The sequence below is a fragment of the Stegostoma tigrinum genome, chromosome 13, assembly GCF_030684315.1.
Source record: "Stegostoma tigrinum isolate sSteTig4 chromosome 13, sSteTig4.hap1, whole genome shotgun sequence".
NCBI lineage: Eukaryota > Metazoa > Chordata > Chondrichthyes > Orectolobiformes > Stegostomatidae > Stegostoma > Stegostoma tigrinum.
In genome coordinates, this window is record NC_081366.1 from 21,611,390 (window position 1) to 21,633,657 (window position 22,268).

The 22,268-nt window shown below is 38.0% G+C and overlaps 1 protein-coding gene across 3 annotated transcripts in view; it reads left to right on the plus strand.

Moving 5' to 3' along the window:
- Nucleotides 1-21,243, plus strand: part of LOC125458215 (teneurin-2-like) — a 2,666,206-nt gene extending 2,644,963 nt beyond the window's left edge. For all 3 annotated transcript variants that reach the window (XM_059650601.1, XM_048543265.2, XM_048543267.2), the window contains 8 exons: nucleotides 2,755-2,909; nucleotides 3,962-4,833; nucleotides 6,054-6,229; nucleotides 7,702-7,937; nucleotides 9,916-10,212; nucleotides 15,388-17,002; nucleotides 17,886-18,016; nucleotides 19,329-21,243. In XM_059650601.1, coding sequence (XP_059506584.1) covers nucleotides 2,755-2,909; nucleotides 3,962-4,833; nucleotides 6,054-6,229; nucleotides 7,702-7,937; nucleotides 9,916-10,212; nucleotides 15,388-17,002; nucleotides 17,886-18,016; nucleotides 19,329-20,090 — 4,244 coding nt within the window. In that variant the 3' untranslated portion in view covers nucleotides 20,091-21,243. The remainder of the gene's footprint in view (nucleotides 1-2,754; nucleotides 2,910-3,961; nucleotides 4,834-6,053; nucleotides 6,230-7,701; nucleotides 7,938-9,915; nucleotides 10,213-15,387; nucleotides 17,003-17,885; nucleotides 18,017-19,328) is intronic.
- Nucleotides 21,244-22,268: the final 1,025 nt, after the last annotated feature.

A 22,268-nucleotide genomic window follows, 5' to 3' on the forward strand; every position in this document is an offset into this window, starting at 1 on the left:
GTGGGAATTGAAGCCAAACAGCCAGTGTCATACTGCTTCACAAACCAACTGTCTAGCCAACTGAGCTAAATCAACCCCCTAGAGACATTTTACTGGACGTATTTATCATACTGCTGAGCTTACTGGCCCTCTTAAACATACATGGCTAATCATGCATTGAACAGCACAAAAGAACTTCAGTGCATTCCTTAAATGGATCATCAACAACTTGCATTGTGGTTGCTGTGCCAGTGAATATGGTTCAGTGTGCCTTGGTGATGTGCTTGTTGAATAGCTGGTGGAGTGTACAAACTGTGCATGTACAGTTTTCAGTCAAGCTAAATGTGAGACGTTGAGGTGGAATTGAGTTGTGGTTGCAACCACAGAACAATTTGGGAATTGAGTGGTATAGTTGGTAGAATGTGATGGGTGGAATTATGTTCACTGACTTTGATCATTCATATGTAATTGCTAATTTCTAAGAGGCTGCGTCCAGGTCCTTAAGACTAGATGGTTGACATTGGGCTCAATAGTGGCCTGCTCCACTGCTATCTCACAATCTACTGGGTAGGTCTACGGCAAGAGGACATTTTGCCTTGTGCATCAAGGTCTTCAGCTTAGCGTTGGTTCTAACTACACCAAGTGGACTGCTGCTTAACTGTTTGCTTACTATATCCAATTCCTGTCACAGCCAGACTGTACATCACTTTTAAGAATTACAGTTTGACTTCAATTTATGCAAGAGTGGTATTTGTTTTCTACAAATTCTAGACCCCTGCAGAGGCATGCAGTCACTCAACAGCTCCTCAACTCTGAGCTGAATGTCAGAATCATTTATTTTATTCATTCGCTGGATGTGGGCATCACGTGTTAGTCCACCATTTATTACCTATCTGTAACTGCCCAGAGAGAAATTAGGTGTCAACCACATTGCTGAGTCTGGAGTCACATGTAGGCCAGACCAAGTAAAGATGGCAGTTTCGTGCACATTCGTGAACCAAATAGATTTTTCCCTGACTACAGCTTTGTTGTCATCATTAGAATTTTAACTCCAGACTCTTTTTATTTACTTCAACTTCAACCTCTGCATGGTGGGATTTAAACCCAGGTCCCCAGAACATTATCTGGTTCTCTGGATTAATAGTTGAGCAATAATACCACTAGGCTATCACTTCCCGCAGAGGTGCAATACAAAGAATATATGTGACCTGTGTCACTTTGACTAAAAGTGGAATAATCATGCATCGTGATCACCATGTCTCATTTCAGGGGCTATCCAATTTATCCAGATTTTTTTAATGTATTGGTCAAATTAAGTCAGTTTGTAGTTGCAAATTGAAAATTAATCACTGTGGAGATTTGGAGAGAAATCATTTACAGATAATCCGTGTCTATGCAGTCTTTGAATAATTTCATCAAATAATTTTTTTTCTAGCCATCTTATATCTGAAAATCACTTCAAAAGCATAGTGACTCAAGAAGTTTTAAAATGAGTTTCTGAAAGAACAATCCAACTACCTTAAAACTGAGGTCATCATGAGGTTTGACCATATTTTGTTTTTGAGTATTGTCTAATATAGCATACAAGTGAGTAAAAGATAGACTGAAAGACTGAAATATATTTTCAGATGATTACAGAACACATGCATTAATACAACTCACCATTGTTATTTGGAATCAAAATGGTAAACACAATGAGGATAATATTATATCGAAATGACCAACTCTGATAAAAGTTGACAAAACTCTTAAGATTTCATCTGAAATTTCATCTTAAGATCTTCCATCATTACTGACTGGCAATCAGTAATTATTCGCAGAGGCTTCTGCAACCTGTATTCAAGAGGAGGAGAAGCCTGTAATTTCCAAGTAACTACTATTATTTTGTATTTCATCTTCAACCATGTCAGAATGTCAGTAGGTAATGATCTATTGAGTTGTACTGGACTGCAAAATCTTAAATTAATTAAATCATTGTTCCCTTGCTTTAGTTAAATTGATATCCCTTACCCCCTTTGAAATTACTGAATAGCAAGTTATCATCGAGTCTGAAAGGCAAAGTTCAGTCAGATTTCAAACTGTTTCTATTTCATTTTGTGCTGAACAAGGTGAGGGAAGTCAATGCTGGAAAGGTGAACATTTTCCATGTTTGGAACAAGGAACAGTGTTGAAGACTCCCAACTGTTACATGGTCAATTGCAGGTCTCTACACTACCACACCAACATGCCAACACCAGCCTCAAAATACCACCATCTGCAGTACCACTATGAAATTTCACACATCAAACATTGGTGTGGCAACTTCACATGAAATTCCCAGCTCTTTGTGAATTAGCCCTTTCTTGTGAACAGTTCTATGCTGTGGGTTAATGCCTTAATAAAATTTAGAATGTCTAAATTTATAAGGACGTTTTGGGCCAGATTTGAATCTGAATCTCTGAAAGGGAAATTTTTTAACTCATTGAGTATAATTTTGTTTCTTTCAGACATTTGAGATTCTTTGAAACTCCCCTTCAGAGAGATAGAAGGAGGAGCAGAGTTGTTGAACTTTTTTAAGGCAGAGTTAGGTACATTCTTGATTAACAAGGGATTAAAATGAAATCAGGGATTAATGGGAATGTGGAGTTGGGAGACCACAGTCTGATTAGCCACATTCTTATTAAATTGTGTGACAACGCCATGAGGCTGTGTAACCTACTGTTGCTCCTAACTCGTATGTTAATTTGTTGCAAGAGTTTACCTTAATGATTTGAACTGTTCTTGTGCTCTTTCCAGGGATAGCAGTGGATAAGAATGGACTGATGTATTTTGTCGATGCAACCATGATTAGGAAAGTTGACCAAAATGGAATTATTTCCACGTTGCTTGGTTCGAATGACTTAACAGCAATTCGCCCCCTGAGCTGTGATTCTAGCATGGATGTAAGCCAGGTAAAATCTTATAGAAAAGGCAATATCTGTCTTCCATAGGATGTTTTAAATTAACCCGGCAAACCATAATTTAATACTATAGTTAGGTAGAGTTTCACCTAGCTGAAAAGTATTTGAACACCTTATAATTCTTTGAATGTATCCTATTTTACAATTGACAGTCAAGATGGTCACTATGTCTGAGCTCATACAACAATTCATTTAACACTATAGGCAATTATATGAGGCGGTATTTAAAATTAAACTTGTGAAACTTTCAGCAAAAAGATTACAAAACAGCAATCAAAGTTGTCAATATTTATGTGCCTTAGGGCACACAAAAATGTGCAGCGTAGAAACAGATACTTCTGTTGGGTTCAGTTCTAGAGGGAATAAGCAAAATGTGTTTCATCAGACCACATAGTAGAATGGGGTCTTGCAGTGAAATCATGGGAAATTAATTTTGAAATTTTGGTGAAGCAGAATTTGATTTCTATTATGAAGGAATTCATAAGGGATCTGCACTACCTCAGAAAGCTTTATCAGAAGCTGTAAAAATGGGGAGAATTTGCAAACAAGGCTTGTATTAAGGCAGAGTACTGCAAATGCTGGAAGTCTGAACTAACAGAGAATGCTGGAGAAATTCAGCAGGTTTGGCAATATCTGTGGAGACGGAAACAGAATTACAGATTCAAGTCTGGTGTGACACTTCTTATTGTGTAAGGGGAGGCTTGCCGGTTATGAAAGAACATTTAATATATTGCAGTTTCTATTGCAAAAAGAGAGTCACCAGAAACAGGCATTACACCAGGAAAAGGTTCAGTTTGAGACAAGAGTGTGACACTTAATGAGAACATTGAAGACGACAATTCAATTTTCAGCCTAGGTGACCTCCATTTAAATTGAAATACCTCCATACAAACAAATATCTACCTAACTGCAGTATGCATTGAAAAAAAAACCAAAACTACTTTAAAAGCCATGTAAGCCATATAATGCCTTTTCATAAAAATTCATTTCTGTGTTTAAACTGCTGGATTCCATGCTGTAAATTTCCATTTTCATCTATTTAGGTACGATTAGAATGGCCAACAGATCTTGCCATCAATCCAATGGATAATTCTCTTTATGTCCTGGAGAATAATGTCATTCTGCGGATTACTGAGAACCATCAGGTCAGCATAATAGCTGGTCGACCCATGCACTGTCAGGTCCCTGGCATAGATTACTCAATCAGCAAGCTGGCCATTCACTCTGCACTGGAATCCGCTAGTGCTATTGCTGTCTCCCACACAGGCATACTTTACATTGCAGAAACTGATGAGAAGAAGATAAACCGTGTAAGGCAGGTGACAACCAATGGGGAAATCTCCCTGCTGGCAGGGATGGCATCAGACTGCGACTGTAAGAATGATGTTAACTGTGACTGCTTCTCAGGGGATGATGGTTACGCAACGGATGCCAAGCTGAATTCTCCATCCTCGCTTGCAGTCTCACCAGATGGGACTATTTTCATTGCTGATCTGGGGAACATTCGCATCAGAGCAGTTAACCAAAACAAGCCACAAATGAACTCAATGAGCTTATATGAGGTTGCTTCAGCAGCTGAGCAGGAGCTATATGTTTTCAATTCAAATGGGTTACACCAGTACACAATGAGCTTGGTCACCGGTGACTACATATACAATTTCTCATACAGCCCAGATAATGACATTATGGAAGTAACTGACAACAATGGAAACACTTTAAGGATCCGAAGGGATAGCAATGGGGTGCCACGGCATCTGGTGTCAGACAACCAGGCATCTTCCCTGACCATTGATGCTAATGGAAAGCTAAAGACAGTAGTAATAAAGAACCAGGAGCTAATTGTGCTTACGTACAACGGGAATAGTGGCCTCCTGGCAACTAAAACTGATGATATTGGTTGGACAACCTTTTTTGAGTAAGAGTTATTTATTTACTGATTACATGTTCTTATTGATGTATGAAGACTTTAGATCATGATTGGTACTTGGATAATGTTACAGTCAAAATTCCATCCTATGTCAAGGTGTATTTACTGAAACTGCTAAAGAGAAAGGGAATGAATGTTCCATTTTCCTTAGCATAAGAAAGCAGCAGAAATTCTAGGTCATATTTCTTCTATTTTGTAACCTCACTGACTTTAATTAAATTATTAGTATGTAAATGAATGCAGGTAGGCAAATTCAGGTGACTTCCTAAAGTGATGACTGTAAAGCTAAATTAATGAGTATTACAGTAAATCTACAACATCTGGTGATTAATTAGCGTGACCTAATATTTGATCACTCGAGTTTTGAACAAAAGGTTGTGTTTGCATCATGTGTTTAAATGACATTCATGTTTGAAAATTGAGCATAAGCTTTTATCCTCAAGAACTGCTTAAAGCATAAAATTTATATTTGAAAAAACTTTCTCTGTATGTCATGTAAAATGGCTTCTTAAAGCCATTTTCAGTTCTTCATTTCGAGAAACTTTGCAAACATTTAGAAAGTACAGTCAAAAGAATCTAAGATCTAACTATTACTGCATTGTAGATATGAGATTCTAACTCAATATTTTGTTGATTAGTTTTTTTTAAAATCAATCTCAACTTTTGCTAATGGGCTGTATGGATGAAGGTCAGCGAAAAAGATCACCAGTTTCTTGCTTGCAAGGAAACCTTTGTCAGCTACATTGCAATGCTGATGTGGCACTGCATGCTTCAGCAATTAACTGTCTGAAATAACATGGTGATATAAGAACTATTGCATCACAAAACTATTATAACATCAGGACATATTTGATCTGACAATTTCAGTACGATGTCCATACAATTCCCATTGCACTTCTTTGCTTAACATTAACAAAAATACGTAAAACATCATAACATACAAAAAAGGCTCAATATATGTGGAGATCATTTTAAAATGAACTCTGTATAAGTTAACTCTTCCATTCATTATTTACTATAAAGTTTAAAATCAAATGTTTTAGTTTCACAGTAACTTAACTATAAATATTCACTGTTTGTGTGCCCTAAGTTGCAAGTCTTTCTTGTTCTCTCTAACTCACTCTGACATATCTAATTCTCTCTGAAACTTACTAATGAGATTGAAATGCTTGATATCGGTTGACCTAACATCATTTATTTGAACTTAGTTATGACAGTGTGGGAAGGCTGACAAATTTGACACGCCCCACTGGTGTAGTGACAAGCTTGCATCGGGAAATGGAGAAGTCAATCAATATTGACATTGAAACTTCTAACCGAGAAGATGATGTTACTGTCACCACTAATCTTTCTTCAGCAGATGCATCGTATACCCTGGTTCAAGGTAAACTGTTTAGCATATTTAAAAACAAACTTTTGACCTGCAATAGCAAGGTGCTAAGCTTGGTAAAAATGTATAATTGTGCTTTTACAGTGATTCGTTACAGATACACAGAACACTAAACTTTGCACCATAGGCTAACCCGCCCATCTAAACCTGTACTTAACCTTGGTTAGACCACACTCATAGTACTGTATACAGTTCTACTGGCAATATTATAAAAAAGATAGAGGCACGATATGAAGGATGGAGAGGGGATTTCCCAAGGCAATACTAGAGATGTGTGTATAAATATTAGAAAATGATAAACAGCCTGCATCTCTTTGCTCTCAAAATAAAGGCAAAGTGTGGCCGAACACAAACATTAAATTATGAAAGGATTTTGTTAGCGTAAATACAGAGACTGTTCGCTCCTGTGGGGATGAGTGCAATGTAAGATAATCACAAAGAAATCCAAGAGGGAATTCAGAAGAAACTTTTTTGCCCGAGAGTGGTGAGAATGTAGGACCTGGTACCACAGGGAGTGGTTGAAACAAATAGCATACAAATATTTGAGGGGAAACTAGACATACATATTAGAAGGAATAGAGGGTTACAGGGATATATTTATATGAGGAAACATAAGAGGAAACTCAAGTGAAGCACAAAAACTAATAAGGAATGGTTGGGTTGAATGGTCTGATTCTGTGCCATATAGTTAATGTGATCTATGTCATTTGTTATGATATTGAGATCAGCATTTTGTAAAATCTATTATTTGTGTAGCAGTCATTATAGAAGCTTTGCATTTTATGTCAATTTGATCTAAAGAGGAAGATTATTATAACAATTGTACTGGCACAAGTTCCTTTTTCTTGTTAACTCAAAACATTCAGTTGATTTTATATTGAAAGACTGAAAGAATAAAGAGTGTTTGGTTCAGTGACAATATTTTACTGACACTTTTGCATGTAGTATAAATATGATTTGATAATTTTACTGAACTACTTTTGTTATAATTTCATTAATAATTTATGTAATTTGGCCATCTTGAATCCATTCTTGCTGTGCAATTAAAATCTTATATGGTCTACCAACCAACCCGGGGCTGGTAACTGTTATGAGCTGAACATTAATTGAACCTTATGTAGTAAAATTCATTTTATATTGATGCAGTGCTTGTCTATGTTTGAAACCGGGGGATAGAAATTGAAGGATTATCGCCAGTAAAGAAAACCAAATAAAATATTGAATCACTTGTAAGTTGATGTATGATATCAATTAAACACAAAGGCTAACAGGGGAAGGAACACTAGCACTGAAATTCTGTCTGCATAATTTACTAGACTGATAGGCTTCAGGTTATGTGTTTGATGTCATTTGATTTATTTAAGAAATCGCTTGTGCTACTGTGTGTTTTTTCTAACCAGTTGTTTTCAAAATGTGTACTTTTTAAAGTGAACAAGTTCCTTACTTTGCTGCAATTCTTCCCCCAGATCAAGTGAGAAACAGTTATCAGCTTTGCAACAATGGCACTCTTCGAGTGATGTATGCAAATGGAATGGGTGTCAGCTTTTATAGTGAACCTCATATCCTTGCTGGGACTATAAGTCCCACTGTTGGACGGCGCAATATCACTCTACCAGTGGAAAATTGGTTGAACTCCATCGAATGGCGCCTCAGGAAGGAACAGACCAAGGGAAAAGTGATCATGTTTGGAAGGAAACTTAGGGTAGGTCATTATAAACATGTTCATTAGAAATTGTACAGATCAAAAGCTATTGAGCTTTGTAGTTTCATGGTGTACATTCAGTGTTTCTGTTTTGAAATGAATTCTGAAATATTTGCGCCTTCTAAGCACTCATTGATTGAAGAAATACAATCAAATTTCAGACCACAGTTGACTGTGATTCACCCTCATTTGCCAGCATTTTTTTTACATGGTAGGCACACATCTTTACAGCAGATGACACAGCTCTGCTTTTTACTCTCAATTGACCCAGTCGCTGAGGTAATATATCCCTATAATTATTTTCAGCATGATATGGCAGAGTCCACAGAAATGGTTAGTGGCACAGATAACAAGATTCCAATCATACAACTCTTGTGTTTCATGGCCCTGGCAGGCCACCTTCTCTCATGCATGTGAGCACGTTTTGCTAGAACTGAAAAGAAATACTCACCATTATAGGTAGTAGAACAAACATATGTACTCACAATGACATCAAAAGCTGCTGTCGTAACACTACCAGAAGTAACTTCAGTTCCATCTACAGGTGCAAATGTGTGATATCCACAGATGGGCACTGAGTACAGTTCAAGAGATCTAAACTACTTGGCATCATTATACTCATCGCTTCTTCTGAACACATTAGCTCAAATGATTCCCATTGGCAACCCATTGGTATCCTGAAAGGGAGCTTGGGGCCAGAAAACAATTTAATTAACAGCAACTGCACAAAAACTCATTTAAACTCAAATGCTGACAGCAAGTAAATTTAAAACAGTAATGTGATCCATTGATGAACAGTCACTAGCACTTGTTGCAAAATATTTAAAGATTTTCCCATCTGAACAGGTCACCAAATCTCCCTGCTTCTGTAGATTCCGAGGTGAACTGGAAACTTGGCATTCAGCATGACGCTGAAACTGGAGCAGCATCCTTCCTTGTTTGCAATTGTATGCAGTAATGACTGTGTGCCTAATTTAAAATGGAAACTCAGATACCTCGCCTCAGACCTGACCAAACATTGAATCAGGATCAGAATATGGTGAACCTGGCCTTCCACAGTATTTACAACACGTCTACAGGCTAATCAGTTCAACGGACCCATGCTGATTTTTTCCATTCAAATCTTAGTAGCATTGATTATGTGAATGCAGGACACTAAAGTGAGTCCAATAGATTTTGAGATGAAATTTTCCTTAAGCAGTCATGCCAAATGAGTGCTATCAAATGATCAATCCGTTTTCCACTCAACACAATTATTACTGTATTTCACATGCTCCATGATCATTAGTGCAAAATAACTCATACGAAACAACTTATCTTGACTGCATACAGGGAATGGAGTCATTTGATTCTGTAACTTGGCCACTAGCAGGTACAAAACGATGATCAGATATTGAGTCATTCTTTTATTCTTCCATTTAGAGGAATCACAGATACAAACCATTAAATACACAGTATACAGTGACTTCCATGAAAACAATTTCCTTTTAAGCAGAAAACAAAATTGAAAAAACTTCACAATTACTTTATCAAGATTCTTTATGTCATGTATCTCTACCATTATACTTTATATTACAATGACCTATACTTGTAGAAAATAATTTACTTTGAGAGGCATATTGCTTTCAAAACCTGTAAATCATGTAAGGTGTGATTTCTTTAAAATTTCATTTGAACAAACTTTGGAGAATATTTGATGATTTAACTGGTATTTGTGGTGTTCATGCTCATTAGCAAAGGCTGAATGCATTGCAATTTTTTTTGAACTCCTGCCAGATTGTAATCACTTAAATCATAATGATGATAATGTCATTTAAAAGCTTTCTCCCTTATTGGCAAAGGCACAAAATTCAATCATATATACCAGGCATAAGACATTATAATTAAAATGAAATAAATTGCCCCAGTAATTCCACATGTGGTCTGTTTTAAGTAAGGAGAGACACTTTTATGATTGTGGTTCTTTAATTTTATACAGTTGCATGGACGAAACTTGCTTTCCATTGATTTTGATCGCAATTCCCGGACAGAGAAGATTTATGATGATCATCGAAAATTCACATTGAGGATTATTTATGATGCATTGGGTCGTCCCACAATTTGGCTCCCAAGCAGTGGGCTAGCTGCAGTTAATGTCTCTTACTCGTCTACTGGGAAAGTAATTGGAGTTCAACGTGGTGCAATGAGTGAGAAAACTGATTATGATGAAAAGGGCAGGATTATATCCCGCGTTTTCTCTGATGGAAAAGTCTGGAGCTACGCTTACCTTGACAAAGTATGTTTAGAAGTAATGAGCTCTATTATCATGAATAAGACATTAGTTCTTCCAGGTTACCCTTATTTAAAACTGCTGTAAGGCAATAATGTGAACAATAAATAAGATTGTGGAGTTTGAACGTGAAAGCAAATGATAATGTAATAATACATGATTGAAATTAGATGATTTGCTTCATTTTGAAAGGCAGCACAGAGTTCTTGCACCATTTGTTATCCTATGTTCAAAAACATGCATATCTACCTGTTTTACCTGTGAACAGTAACAAGGTTGCTCTAGTTTTCAGTGATAACTAGCCACACTGATGAAAAATACAGTAGCTTCCCTCATTTTCATGCACTCAACCAAATTGTGAAAGTCATATAAGGTAACTGTCCCATTAGTACATGTAATGGACCCATTGAGTATATGATGTACTATATGAATTCCTTATGTATATGGCCTGTCTAATACAGGCCATACATATTGGAAATCCTCAAACAATATGAATAATTTTCAAATTCATTGGCTCGAGGGCAACCAGAAGAATGGATTTCTCACCTGTCAAGATTTCATCTTTTATCCCATAGTCTAAATCTTTCATACTGTACTTCAACACAAGAGCATTTAAATATGTACATTTTGAATTTGTCAGTTAAAATTAGCATTATTACCTCTCAGTGACAACATTCCTAAGCATTTTTCTGCTTTTGGCCTTTTGTTTGGCCTGCTTAAATGATTGGACAACTTCCGTGTGACTAATACCTGCTTCCTAGTTTTGAACTTTGTTTCTTGACTTGCAAATGGTGAGAAACAGCAAAAGATGGTTTTATATACCTCAAATTTCAATGAGACAAAATGTTTCCAGGCTCTATCTTCAATGTTGATTGGGTTGAATGAATATCTCCCTATTTATCAATTAATTTGGAAAGGAAACTTTGACACAGTCTGATGAGAATATTTTGTACACTAAGCGTATCTCATATTTTCCAGCAAATCATCATTTAGATTTAAAAATGACTTTAATTGCTGAGCAAAATATTCTTTTGTGGATCATGTGGCCAGTTTCCCAGACAAGTTAGCCAAGTTATCAACTTTTCAAGCTGAACACTGAGCAGTTTTGTTACTATCTTGGTTTCAAGCAGCCTATTTATTTATCTGGTAAAGTTTCTTGCAAGAAAGCTCTGGCTTCCTAGAATTCCAATACTGCTTCTAGGTTTTTTTTTCAGAATTTCAGAGTGGTGGCTCAGAAAAATCTATTACAAGCTTCAGTTACCTTTGTTCACTTTCGTGATTTGAATGGCAGAAGATATCTCCATCCTTCCCCTTAAGGCAATCAGAATTAATTGCGCTAGTTAAATGGACAGTGTCAGCTCCACTTCTCGGCTAAGAAAAGTAGATGTTCTCCTTACTGCACCACTTACGAAATGCAACACATGAATCTTTGCAGAATCAATAATTGTGGATTAGTTACGATATTATATATTCCAATGACAAATAAATATTCCAATTAATAAGCAGAGACAATGCCATCATTTAGGAATTGGGTGAAGGCAGTGAGGGACAAGGCAAAAAAGGGATATGGCAATAGAATGCAGGTGTAGGATTTTGTTTCATTCATTCATGGGATATCATTCGTGGTCACGGGCTGGTCCAACATTTATTGCCCTTCACTGGTTTCCCAGGAAAAGGTGGTGGTGAGCTGCCTTTTTGATTTTCTGCATTCCCTGGACTATAGAATCACCCACAGTGAAGGTAGGAAGGGAGTTCCAGGATATTGAACCAGTGACAATGAAGGAGAATTTAGGAAGTATGGTTCGTAAGTTTGTGGATGACACCAAAATGGGTGGTGTAGTGGAAAAGGTTATCTAAGATTATAAAAAGATCTTGATCAATTCAGCCAACGGACTGAGGAGTGGCAGTTGGAGTTTAATTTTGTTATGTGCAAAATATTGTGTTTTGGTAAGATGAACAAGACAGGAGGTATACAGTGACTGTCAGGACCCTGGGGAGCATTGTCGAATAGGGGGATCTAGGGGTTCAAGTAGATAGATTTTGGAAAGTTACATCACAGGTAGACAGGGTGATAGAAAAGGCTCTTGGCATGCTTACTTTCATTGCTCAGACTGTTGAGTACAGTAGTTGAGACGATATGCTACAGTTTCACAGGATATTGTGAGGCGACTTTTGAAGTAGTGTGTACAATTCAGGTTGCCCTGCTATAGGAAGTAGGAGATGGTACAGAAAAAGATTGAAAGTTTGAGTTATAAGGAGAGGCTGGATGATCGGGAATTTTTTTTTCGCTGGAGCATAGGAGCCTGAGGGGTGACCTGAGAGAGATTTATAAAATCAAGAGGGACGTAGATAAGGTGAACAGAAAAAGTATTTTCCCTAGGGTAGTGGAGCTTAAAACTGGGAGGTATGTTTTTTAAGGTGGGAGGAGAAAGATTTTAAACAGACCTGAGGGGCAACTTTTTCACACAGAGGGTGATTTCTATGTAGAATGAACTGCCAGTGGAAGTGGTAGATGCAGGTACGGTTACAACATTTAAAAGACATTTTGACAGGGGCATGAATAGGAAAAGCTGAGAAAGACATGGGCCAAATGCAGGTCAAATAGCTGGTACACTTTGATGTCACTGTGCTTCAGTGGTGAAATCAGTGACTGTTGAAGGTGGTGAATGGTATAACAAACAAGCATGCACTTTTGTCCTGCATGCAATCTTGAATGTGGTTGGAGCTCCATTATTCCAGTGGCAAATGAGAATTATTCCTTCACACTTTTCACTTGTGCCTTGTAGATGCTGAATGCATACTGTGAAAACAGGAGGTAAGTTATTCACTGCTTCTGACCTGTCTTGTAGACAAAATATTTATATAACTGGCTGAGTTTCTTATCAGTGGTGACTCCAGGACATCGATAGTAGGTGATCCAGTGATGGTAATGCATTCAATGTCAAGATGATATGGTTAGATTCTTTCTTGTTGGAGATGCTCATGGCTGAAACTTTTATGGCCTAGAAGTTGTCCAGGTCTTGCTATATTTGGACATGATCTGCTTCTGCATTTGCGGAGTCACAAATGATGCTAGACATTGTGCAATTAATCAGTGAGCATCCCCGCATCTGACCTTATGATGGAGATAATGTCATTTATTGAAGCAGTTCAAGATGCTTGTGTTAAAGAAAATATCCCCGAGAAAGCCTTGTGGAGATGTGCTGGGGCTGAGATAATTAACCTCCAAGAACCACGACCATCTTCCTTTGGCCTAGATATAACTCCAACCAGCTCTAGTTTTATTGATGTTCCTTGATGCACAGATGATTCACGGATTCTGGTTTTGAGTTGCTAGATCTGTTTGAAGTCTGACCCATTTAGCACAGCGGTAGAGCCATGCAACATGATGAAATTTGTTCTCATTGTGAAGATGTAATTTCATCTCCACAAGGAGCTCATTCCTACCAGTGCTGTCACACAAATGCTTCCGCAACAGTTAGATTGATGGAGGTGAGATAAAGTAGATTTTTACCTCTATTGGTTTAATTTTCCACTGCAGATCCAGTTTGCCAGCTATATTCTTTAAGGTTAGGCCAGCTCAGTCAGTCACGGTGATATCAAGCCACTTTTGGTGATGGACATTGCACTCCACCACATTCTGTGGCATTGCCATCCTCAGTGCTTCTTCTAAATTGTGTTCAGCATTTAGGAGTGCTGATTCATGGTTGGGTAGCGAAAGGCTTTCTTGTTGATGTCATGTCACCATACTATCAATGGCAAAAAGGACTATGGAGATAATCAGAAGTCTATCAACCTCTACTTTTAATGTACTCAGAGACTGAGCTTATACAGCCCTCTGGAGTAGAGAATTTCAAAGATTCACAACTCTGAGTAAAAACAAATTTTCATCTTGCTCTCAAGTGGCATCAACCATATTTTTAAAACATGTCCCCTGTTTCTAGGCTCCCCACCCAGGTAAAAGATAGACATGTATCTAGCCTGACAATTCCTTTTTAGAATTTGAGAGGTTTCAATGAGATCACTGCTCACTCTTATCATGTCAGTGGGGTAGTGCACTACAAATCAAGCTCTGCATTATATAGAGTCATCCAGAAAATGACCCATTTATGGCTACTCTGTTTCCTGTCAGCTAATTAACCCCTTATCCATCTTTATATATTATACCCATACCATGAGCTGTTATTTTTGTGCAGTAGCCTTTGATGTAACACCTTGTCAAATACCCTTCTGGATATTGAAGTAAAGCGCATCCATGGATTTCCCTTTATTCTGTGTTCTTGTTTCTTCCTGAAATAACAACAATAATATAGTCAAAAATGATTTCCCTTTCATAACACAATGTTAACTCTGCCTGATTGCCTTAAGAATTTCGAAATGCTCCACCATATCCTTCTTAATATTAGATTTCAGCATTTTTGCAATGACAACACTCACTCAATTTTTCCAAACATCTGATCAATTGAATAGCTTAAAGCACAAAGCTTGGAGCAGTTTACAAATGGAATAACTGAGTTTAAGACAACATCTTTATCATAGAATAATACAGAACAGAAGGAGGCATTTAATTCATCACTCCTGTGCTGGCATGATAAAAGAAATATCTAATTACTCCCACTGATCTCACCCTTTACTGTAACCCTGCAAAGATTTTCCATTCAAGTGCTGATCAATTCCTTGTTGAAACTTATTACTGCATGATGTGCAATTACAAAATTAGAGACAATACCTCAGCTTTATTTGCCAGTTTCACTCCATTCACCGAAAACATATTTCACATTCAGCTGCAAGTTGCTAATCTACGTACCCCAGAATAACAGTAGTTTTAATCCACAGTCTGTTTTGAATTAGTTGATCTCATTGAGTTAACGAAAGAAAACCTTTTAAAACACAATTATCATTTAGTAATGCTCTGAAAAGACAGCTGCTGTAATTAGATCCTTGCACCTGTCTTGTGTGACGGAATGGAATCACTTATGGTGCTCCTTAGTGGTTGAATTGCTCAGCTCCACAAGTAATAGTTGGACATTATAAAAGGTGTAGTAGGACATCTGTAAATTTGAAGCATTCATAAAAGTTAACATTCTCAAAGTACATGAAGGGATTGCCAGAAAATTCATTGCCAAAAGGTATTGATTGAATTTATTCCATTCCTAAAAAACTTTCTCCTTTTTTTTGCAGTCTATGGTGTTACTTCTCCAGAGTCAACGGCAATATATCTTTGAATTTGACCAAACAGGTCGTCTCCATGCAGTCACAATGCCCAGTGTAGCCAGGCATACCATGTCAACTCATAATTCTATTGGTTACATCCGCAACATCTACCGTCCTCCTGAAAGCAATGCTTCGATGATATTCGATTTCACAACAGAAGGTCGAATCCTGAAGTCTGCCTACTTGGGCACTGGGCGCCAGGTGTTCTATAAATACGGAAAGTTGTCCAAGCTGTCTGAGGTCCTTTATGATAGCACTGCTGTTACTTTCGGTTATGATGAGTCAACAGGTGTGCTTAAAATGGTCAACTTGCAAAGCGGTGGGTTCTCCTGCACGATCCGATATAGGAAAATTGGTCCTCTGATTGACAGGCAAATCTATAGATTCTCTGAGGAAGGCATGGTAAATGCACGGTTTGATTATACCTATCACGACAACAGCTTTCGAGTTGCCAGCATGAAGCCCATTATCAGTGAAACACCACTTCCTGTTGACTTATACCGTTATGATGAGATATCAGGAAAAGTTGAGCATTTTGGGAAGTTTGGAGTAATATATTATGATATAAATCAGATCATTACTACAGCTGTAATGACCTTGAGTAAGCATTTTGACACTCATGGGCGCATCAAAGAAGTTCAGTACGAGATATTCAGGTCACTTATGTACTGGATGACAGTTCAGTATGACAGCATGGGCAGAGTCATTAAGAGAGAGATTAAGCTTGGCCCTTATGCAAATACTACCAAATATACATATGACTATGATGGAGATGGGCAGTTGCAGACTGTTGCTGTGAATGACAAGATAATCTGGCGCTACAGTTATGACTTAAATGGAAACTTGCATCTGTTGAACCCTGGAAGTAGCATTCGCCTCATGCCATTACGTTATGATCTAAGAGACCGCATTACCCGTCTTGGAGATGTACAATACAAGTTTGATGAGGATGGTCTTCTTTCTCAGCGAGGCTCCGATATATTTGAATACAACTCTAAGTGTCTGCTTACTCGCGTTTACAGCAAAACGAATGGGTGGAGTGTGCAGTACCGCTATGACGGTTTGGGACGCAGAGTCTCCAGCAAAACTAACTTTGGCCAGCATCTGCAGTTCTTTTATTCAGATCTTAACAACCCTACCAGGGTAACCCATGTTTATAATCACTCCAGTTCAGACATCACTTCCCTATATTATGACCTCCAGGGTCATCTCTTTGCCATGGAGATCAGTAGTGGTGAAGAATTCTATATTGCTTCAGATAATACTGGAACACCTTTAGCAGTCTTCAGCAGTAGAGGCCTCATGATCAAGCAACTTCAATATACTGCCTATGGTGAAATTTACCATGATTCTAACCCAGACTTCCAACTAATAGTGGGATTCCATGGTAGCTTGTATGACTCTCTGACAAAGTTGGTACATTTCGGCCAGAGAGACTATGATGTCTTAGCTGGACGTTGGACGTCTCCAGATTATTTCATTTGGAATGATATTGGCAAAGACCCTGCACCCTTTAACTTGTACATGTTCAAAAACAACAATCCTCTCAGCAATGTGCATGATGTTGAAGACTACGTTACAGGTAAGATTGGTAAAATCAAAGGCACATTAGAATATAAGGACATGCTTCCCCATGTAACTTATATTACAAAGAATGTCAAACTTGTAGCAACCTATTAGCAAAGTCTGTTAATGAAGCGTCAGCAAGTGTAACCAATTAATTCATAAATCAGTTCACATTGCTTTCAGCAGAAAGGAAATGCTTTGTTAGATTTGTAGAATTCACTTGGGATTGGCAGAACACTCCATTCAGATTTTTCTTTTAGATTTATTTCTGGATGGCTGGCAAAGAAGTCCTTTTTTTCCCCATTTTACCCTCAAGGTTTCCATTTCATGCTGTATTCGCTTCCTGAGAGTATCAGTAAATGATCTGCTTGCAGGACTTTGTTAACATCACATGATAAACAGTGGGATGCATAAGAATAGACACCTCACCTTCATTTTTAAAATCTTTACAAGATAAATCATAACCGAAATCTATTTAGTATCTACCTTGTGCTCCAATGTATGTTTCATCTTCATGACTGTTAGCATTTGTTTGGAGAATAAAGAATATGTGGCTGAATTTGGCTGTTTAGAATAAGGATACCTGGTAGAATAGCAAGTATTTTGCTGGGATTGGAGCACTTTCTGTTTGGTGAACAGTTGTTTAGATTTGAGGAATTACAATTCATGATTGTGCTACAATTATGTGCCCTAACTTTACTGCTGTCTATTTGAATACAGTATGCCCCATGCAGGCAATTTATGTTTTTTCCATTTAAACATTTACTTGAGTTACATTAGGCACTAAATTACAGTAACTATTTTCCGTAAGGTGGACAGAGAAGGAACATATAAAATACGGAAAGAGAAATGTATATTCTGACCAATTTTCATCCAGTTTAAATTTTGCCTTCCTGCAGATGTAAAAAGTTGGCTTGTGATGTTTGGATTTCAACTGTACAACATTATTCCCGGATTCCCTAAACCAGCAGTTCGTTTTGCAGCACCACCTTATGAACTAGTGGAGAGCCAACAGCGTGACAATGTACAGGTATGGAGGCAAACTTAAATGAAGCTATTATTACCTGACTGCTTGTTCACATAATCTGCTGGCACTATCTGCCTGCCAGCATTATGGCCAGCACTTTCATACCTCTGGACTTCTGCTATTCTAACCTGTCTATATACTTTTCTTCCCTCATGCCCAAGAATTCAGCACAAAAATAGCAAGCCAACAAATACTTATATAATGCCTCCATATGTTTAATAAAGAACAAAATCTTTATTTTCTATTCTCCCTCATAGCCTCCATACAATGCCCTTATTCTCGGAATTTACTGAGTCTTATCCCAGTCATTCTCTCTGGTACTATCTAAATCTTCGCTCCCTCAGGTCTAATTGGCACTGATTCCAATGTAACTGGCACATTAACTTCGTCATATCTGGAAAGACAACATCAAGTTTTAATGGACCCCACATTCATCTGCCAAAATCTTGCCTTAATGTAGAATCATTCTGGAAAGTGTGGAAAATGTTATTGTCTTTCTCTACCTTCAGTTATATCTCCTTGTACTATTTCCCCCATGTTTAGTTTGAATAACAAATACAGTAAGCCCACTCTTTTTCAACCTTCAGTCAACTGGCTGTTTTTTACATCTTCTCCCTTTCCATTGTGTTCACCTAGCTGTACCTTCCCAACTCCCACGAGGCCTGAGCCTCTCCTCTAGTTTCACTTTTTCTCATTTTATTCTCTGGACTTGTTATGTCCTCTTTTATTTTTCCTTCAAATCCATTTCAGATAAATTGTTGATCTCCCCAACTTCTTTTCAGGTCCTATGCTAACCAGTGTTCTAAATGGTAGCTAAAAAAATACAAAAGAACTGCAGATGTAGTAAATCAGGAACTGAGAATGGGTCACCAGACCCGAAACATTAACTCTGTTTTTTCCTTCACAGATGCTGCCAGACCTGCTGAGCTTTTCCAGTAACTTTGTTTTTTTGGTCTGAATGGTAGCATTGCAATCATTCTCCTTCCTTTAAACACTTCTGTCATTAACCTCCTCAAATAAACAAAAAATTAAATGCTGAACCTTTCAGTCCTTGTTTGTTTGAACCCTACCCAAGCAGGACAGAAAATTAATAAATATCATTGAGATAAAATAATTTCTACCTGGGCTGCAGAGTTGGACTGGTGCTGAAGCACAGCGACAAATTTGTTGCTTGCCCGGCACATTTATACAGGGAGGGGATAAAGAGTTATCTCATACCATTTGTACTAGTACTTCCCAGTATTGAGGATGCTGCACTGTTAATGTTTACCAAGATACAAATGCCCTCCATGTAACTTTTATGTTTGATTTTCAGTTTATTTCAGGGGTTCAGCAAGCAGCAGAAAGGCTCAATAATGCCTTTATGGCACTGGAAGGATGCTCCCTCCCGAAATTCTCCAGAGTAGGTCACAAGGATAGGTCAGGACACTGGTTTTCAGCCACTAATTCCATCATCGGAAAAGGAATAATGTTTGCTGTTAAGGAAGGCAGAATAACAACAGGTGTGACCACCCTTGCAAGTGAAGACAGTCGGAAAATAGCCTCAATTCTTAACAACGCATACTATTTGGACAAAATGCATTACACTATCAATGGGAAAGATTCGCACTATCTTGTGAAAATTGGTTCATCGGATGGAGATCTGGCAACTTTGGGCATGACAAGTGGTCGAAAAGTCCTGGAGAATGGAATTAACATCACAGTTTCGCAGCCGACAATTCTACTTAATGGAAGGACTCGAAGGTTCACAAATATTGAACTTCAGTACAGTGCCCTGTTGCTAAATATTCGCTATGGAATTACACCAGATACATTGGAGGAGGAAAGAGCAAGGCTGCTGGACCAGGCCAGACTAAGAGCTCTGGCGAATGCCTGGACTAAAGAACAGCAGAAGGCAAGGGATGGCAAGGAAGGAAACCGGCTGTGGACTGAAGGAGAGAAACAACAACTGCTGAACTCTGGAAGAGTTCAAGGATACGATGGGTACTACGTATTGCCTGTGGAACAGTACCCGGAGCTGGCAGACAGCCCCACCAATATTCAGTTCCTGAGACAGAACGAGATGGGAAAGAGGTAACAAACCGAACTGCTGTCATCTCTGGCAAGAGCTGGAAGGGTGATCACAATCACTATCTCCTCTCCTAAGGAGATGGAAACTCTAAAGGGGACTGAAAGTAGGCGACTTTGGGAACTGAAGAATAGATTCAAATTCATGTTAAATGAGTTTTCATCTTGTTCTTCAGCATGTGAGGACTCTCTGGAGTGGACTGGGACCCAAAGAGAAAACTATTTACTTGACAAGTACCCCTTTTTATAGGATAGCTCAGGTCCTCTGGGCTTATACTGAAAAAAAGACAAATCTCTCTTCTTGACTCAGTAAACTTACTGCCTCATGGGTGTCTCGGTTAAAAGACTTGAGTCCAAAATGCCCATCTTGAATGAAACAGGAACTTCATTGTTGCAACCTTTTGTAATATATGGCCTGAAGGAAAGCTTGTTTGAATATACCAGAAATGTACTAATCTGTTGAAGCCTGGGCCAGACTTCTTACACTGATGTATTGTTTTGTTTATTGCCATAGCAACTGTAGTGGACACAGTAAGCCTTGGAGGTTATAGTTACTGCATTCCTACTTGGGAGGGGGTGGGGTGGGCCATAATGTTTCTGAGGGCGTGACGTAATTAATAAACAAAATATGTTATTGTCATACACACCGTCGTACTCTTTTTAAAAGAAATTTAAATAAAACTACGTTGTGGACAGATTGACGTTTGCAGGGTGTAGTCTGCATAGTTTCTTAAAAGTAGTCGTCAGTAATGGTTTATGGTAGAGTTGTGGCCAATGTTTCACTGCTACAAATGGCACTGCTTTTCACTGACCCTGTTCACTGAGGCACGGGAGAGGGAAGGGGAAGGGAGCAAGAAGCACAATTGCTGCTAACAAAGTTAAATGATCGATGATGGTGCCCTGCTTTACTTGCCTCTCAAATTACGACAATCACGCTGCAGTCACCAGAAGGCAAATTGAGAATTTTATTTTTTTTTGTAATACTGTATCTGGAAGAATTGTCCATGGAGGTTTTTATATTAATTTCTGATTTTGCTGCTCAGCAAATATTAGTCACAGGAAATAAAATAATTTATGTAAAAGTGTTTCAGAAATGTTTATATACTTGAAAATAAAGTCTTTAAAACTGAAAAATGTCTGATATTGTGAACCCATATTTATAGAATATTACAACCATGTCCTTGGGTATTCAAATATTTTCAAAATAAAGTTTGAGCTGTGATCTATCCTCGTCAGTAATGTTGTTTGAGCTGAGTCTTAACAGGCATCAAAATCATAATAAAAACCAAAAGAATTGTGGATGTTGCAAGTCAGGAAAAAAAGCAAAAGTTGCCTGAAAAGTTCAGCAGGTCTGGCAGCAACTGTGAAGAAAACTCTGATTTTTCCTCACAGATGCTGTCAGATCTGCCGAGCGAAATCCAAGCATTAACCAGGTATTTGCTCATTCACCTTCAACATGAAGAATATACTCTACTGCAGTTCAGATTTCATAACCAGCTATATTTTAACAAACAAAAGGATCTATTCCCAATTCTTAGTACTAGACTCCACTTTCTTGTTGTTGCAGGCTGATCGTCAAAAAGACAGAACTTCAAACAGGATTCTAAATAGGATGGGGACTGAACAACTAGGAATGGTATTTAGGATGTTGTCAGCATATAGGTGAGATCTAATGTCATGGTTGCAAATGATGATGAGGAAGAGGCCAAGGATGAAGCCTCAGAAACATTTGCAAAAGAGGTTGTAAGGCTAAGAAACGAAACAATTGCTAGGTGTGCCAATTGTTAACAATCACATAGATATTGATAGGTTCAAACAACTGAAATGAGTTATATTAAGACTGAAGAAATAATGCATCATGCAATTGGCTTTCGTTATTGGGCCTCCTGGGATGGTGTTTAACTGTGTGACATTAATAGAGGAAATCTAAGAAATGTCTGCCTTCCAGAATTTAGAGGGCATAATACAGGGAAGAATCTGTTCAGCTAGCATGCAGCAAAAGAATCCAATAACAGAGCAATAGAACTGAGAAATAGATTGCCAATGGGATCTATTGGAAAAGAAGGGAATAAGAGGTTTATAAAGTGATGGATAATTTGCTATCAGGAAAGAGAATACAATGTTAGCAGTTCCAGAATGCAAGCACAAAAACGATGGTTAGTTTCAAATATGTCTTTGGCTTTCTTGA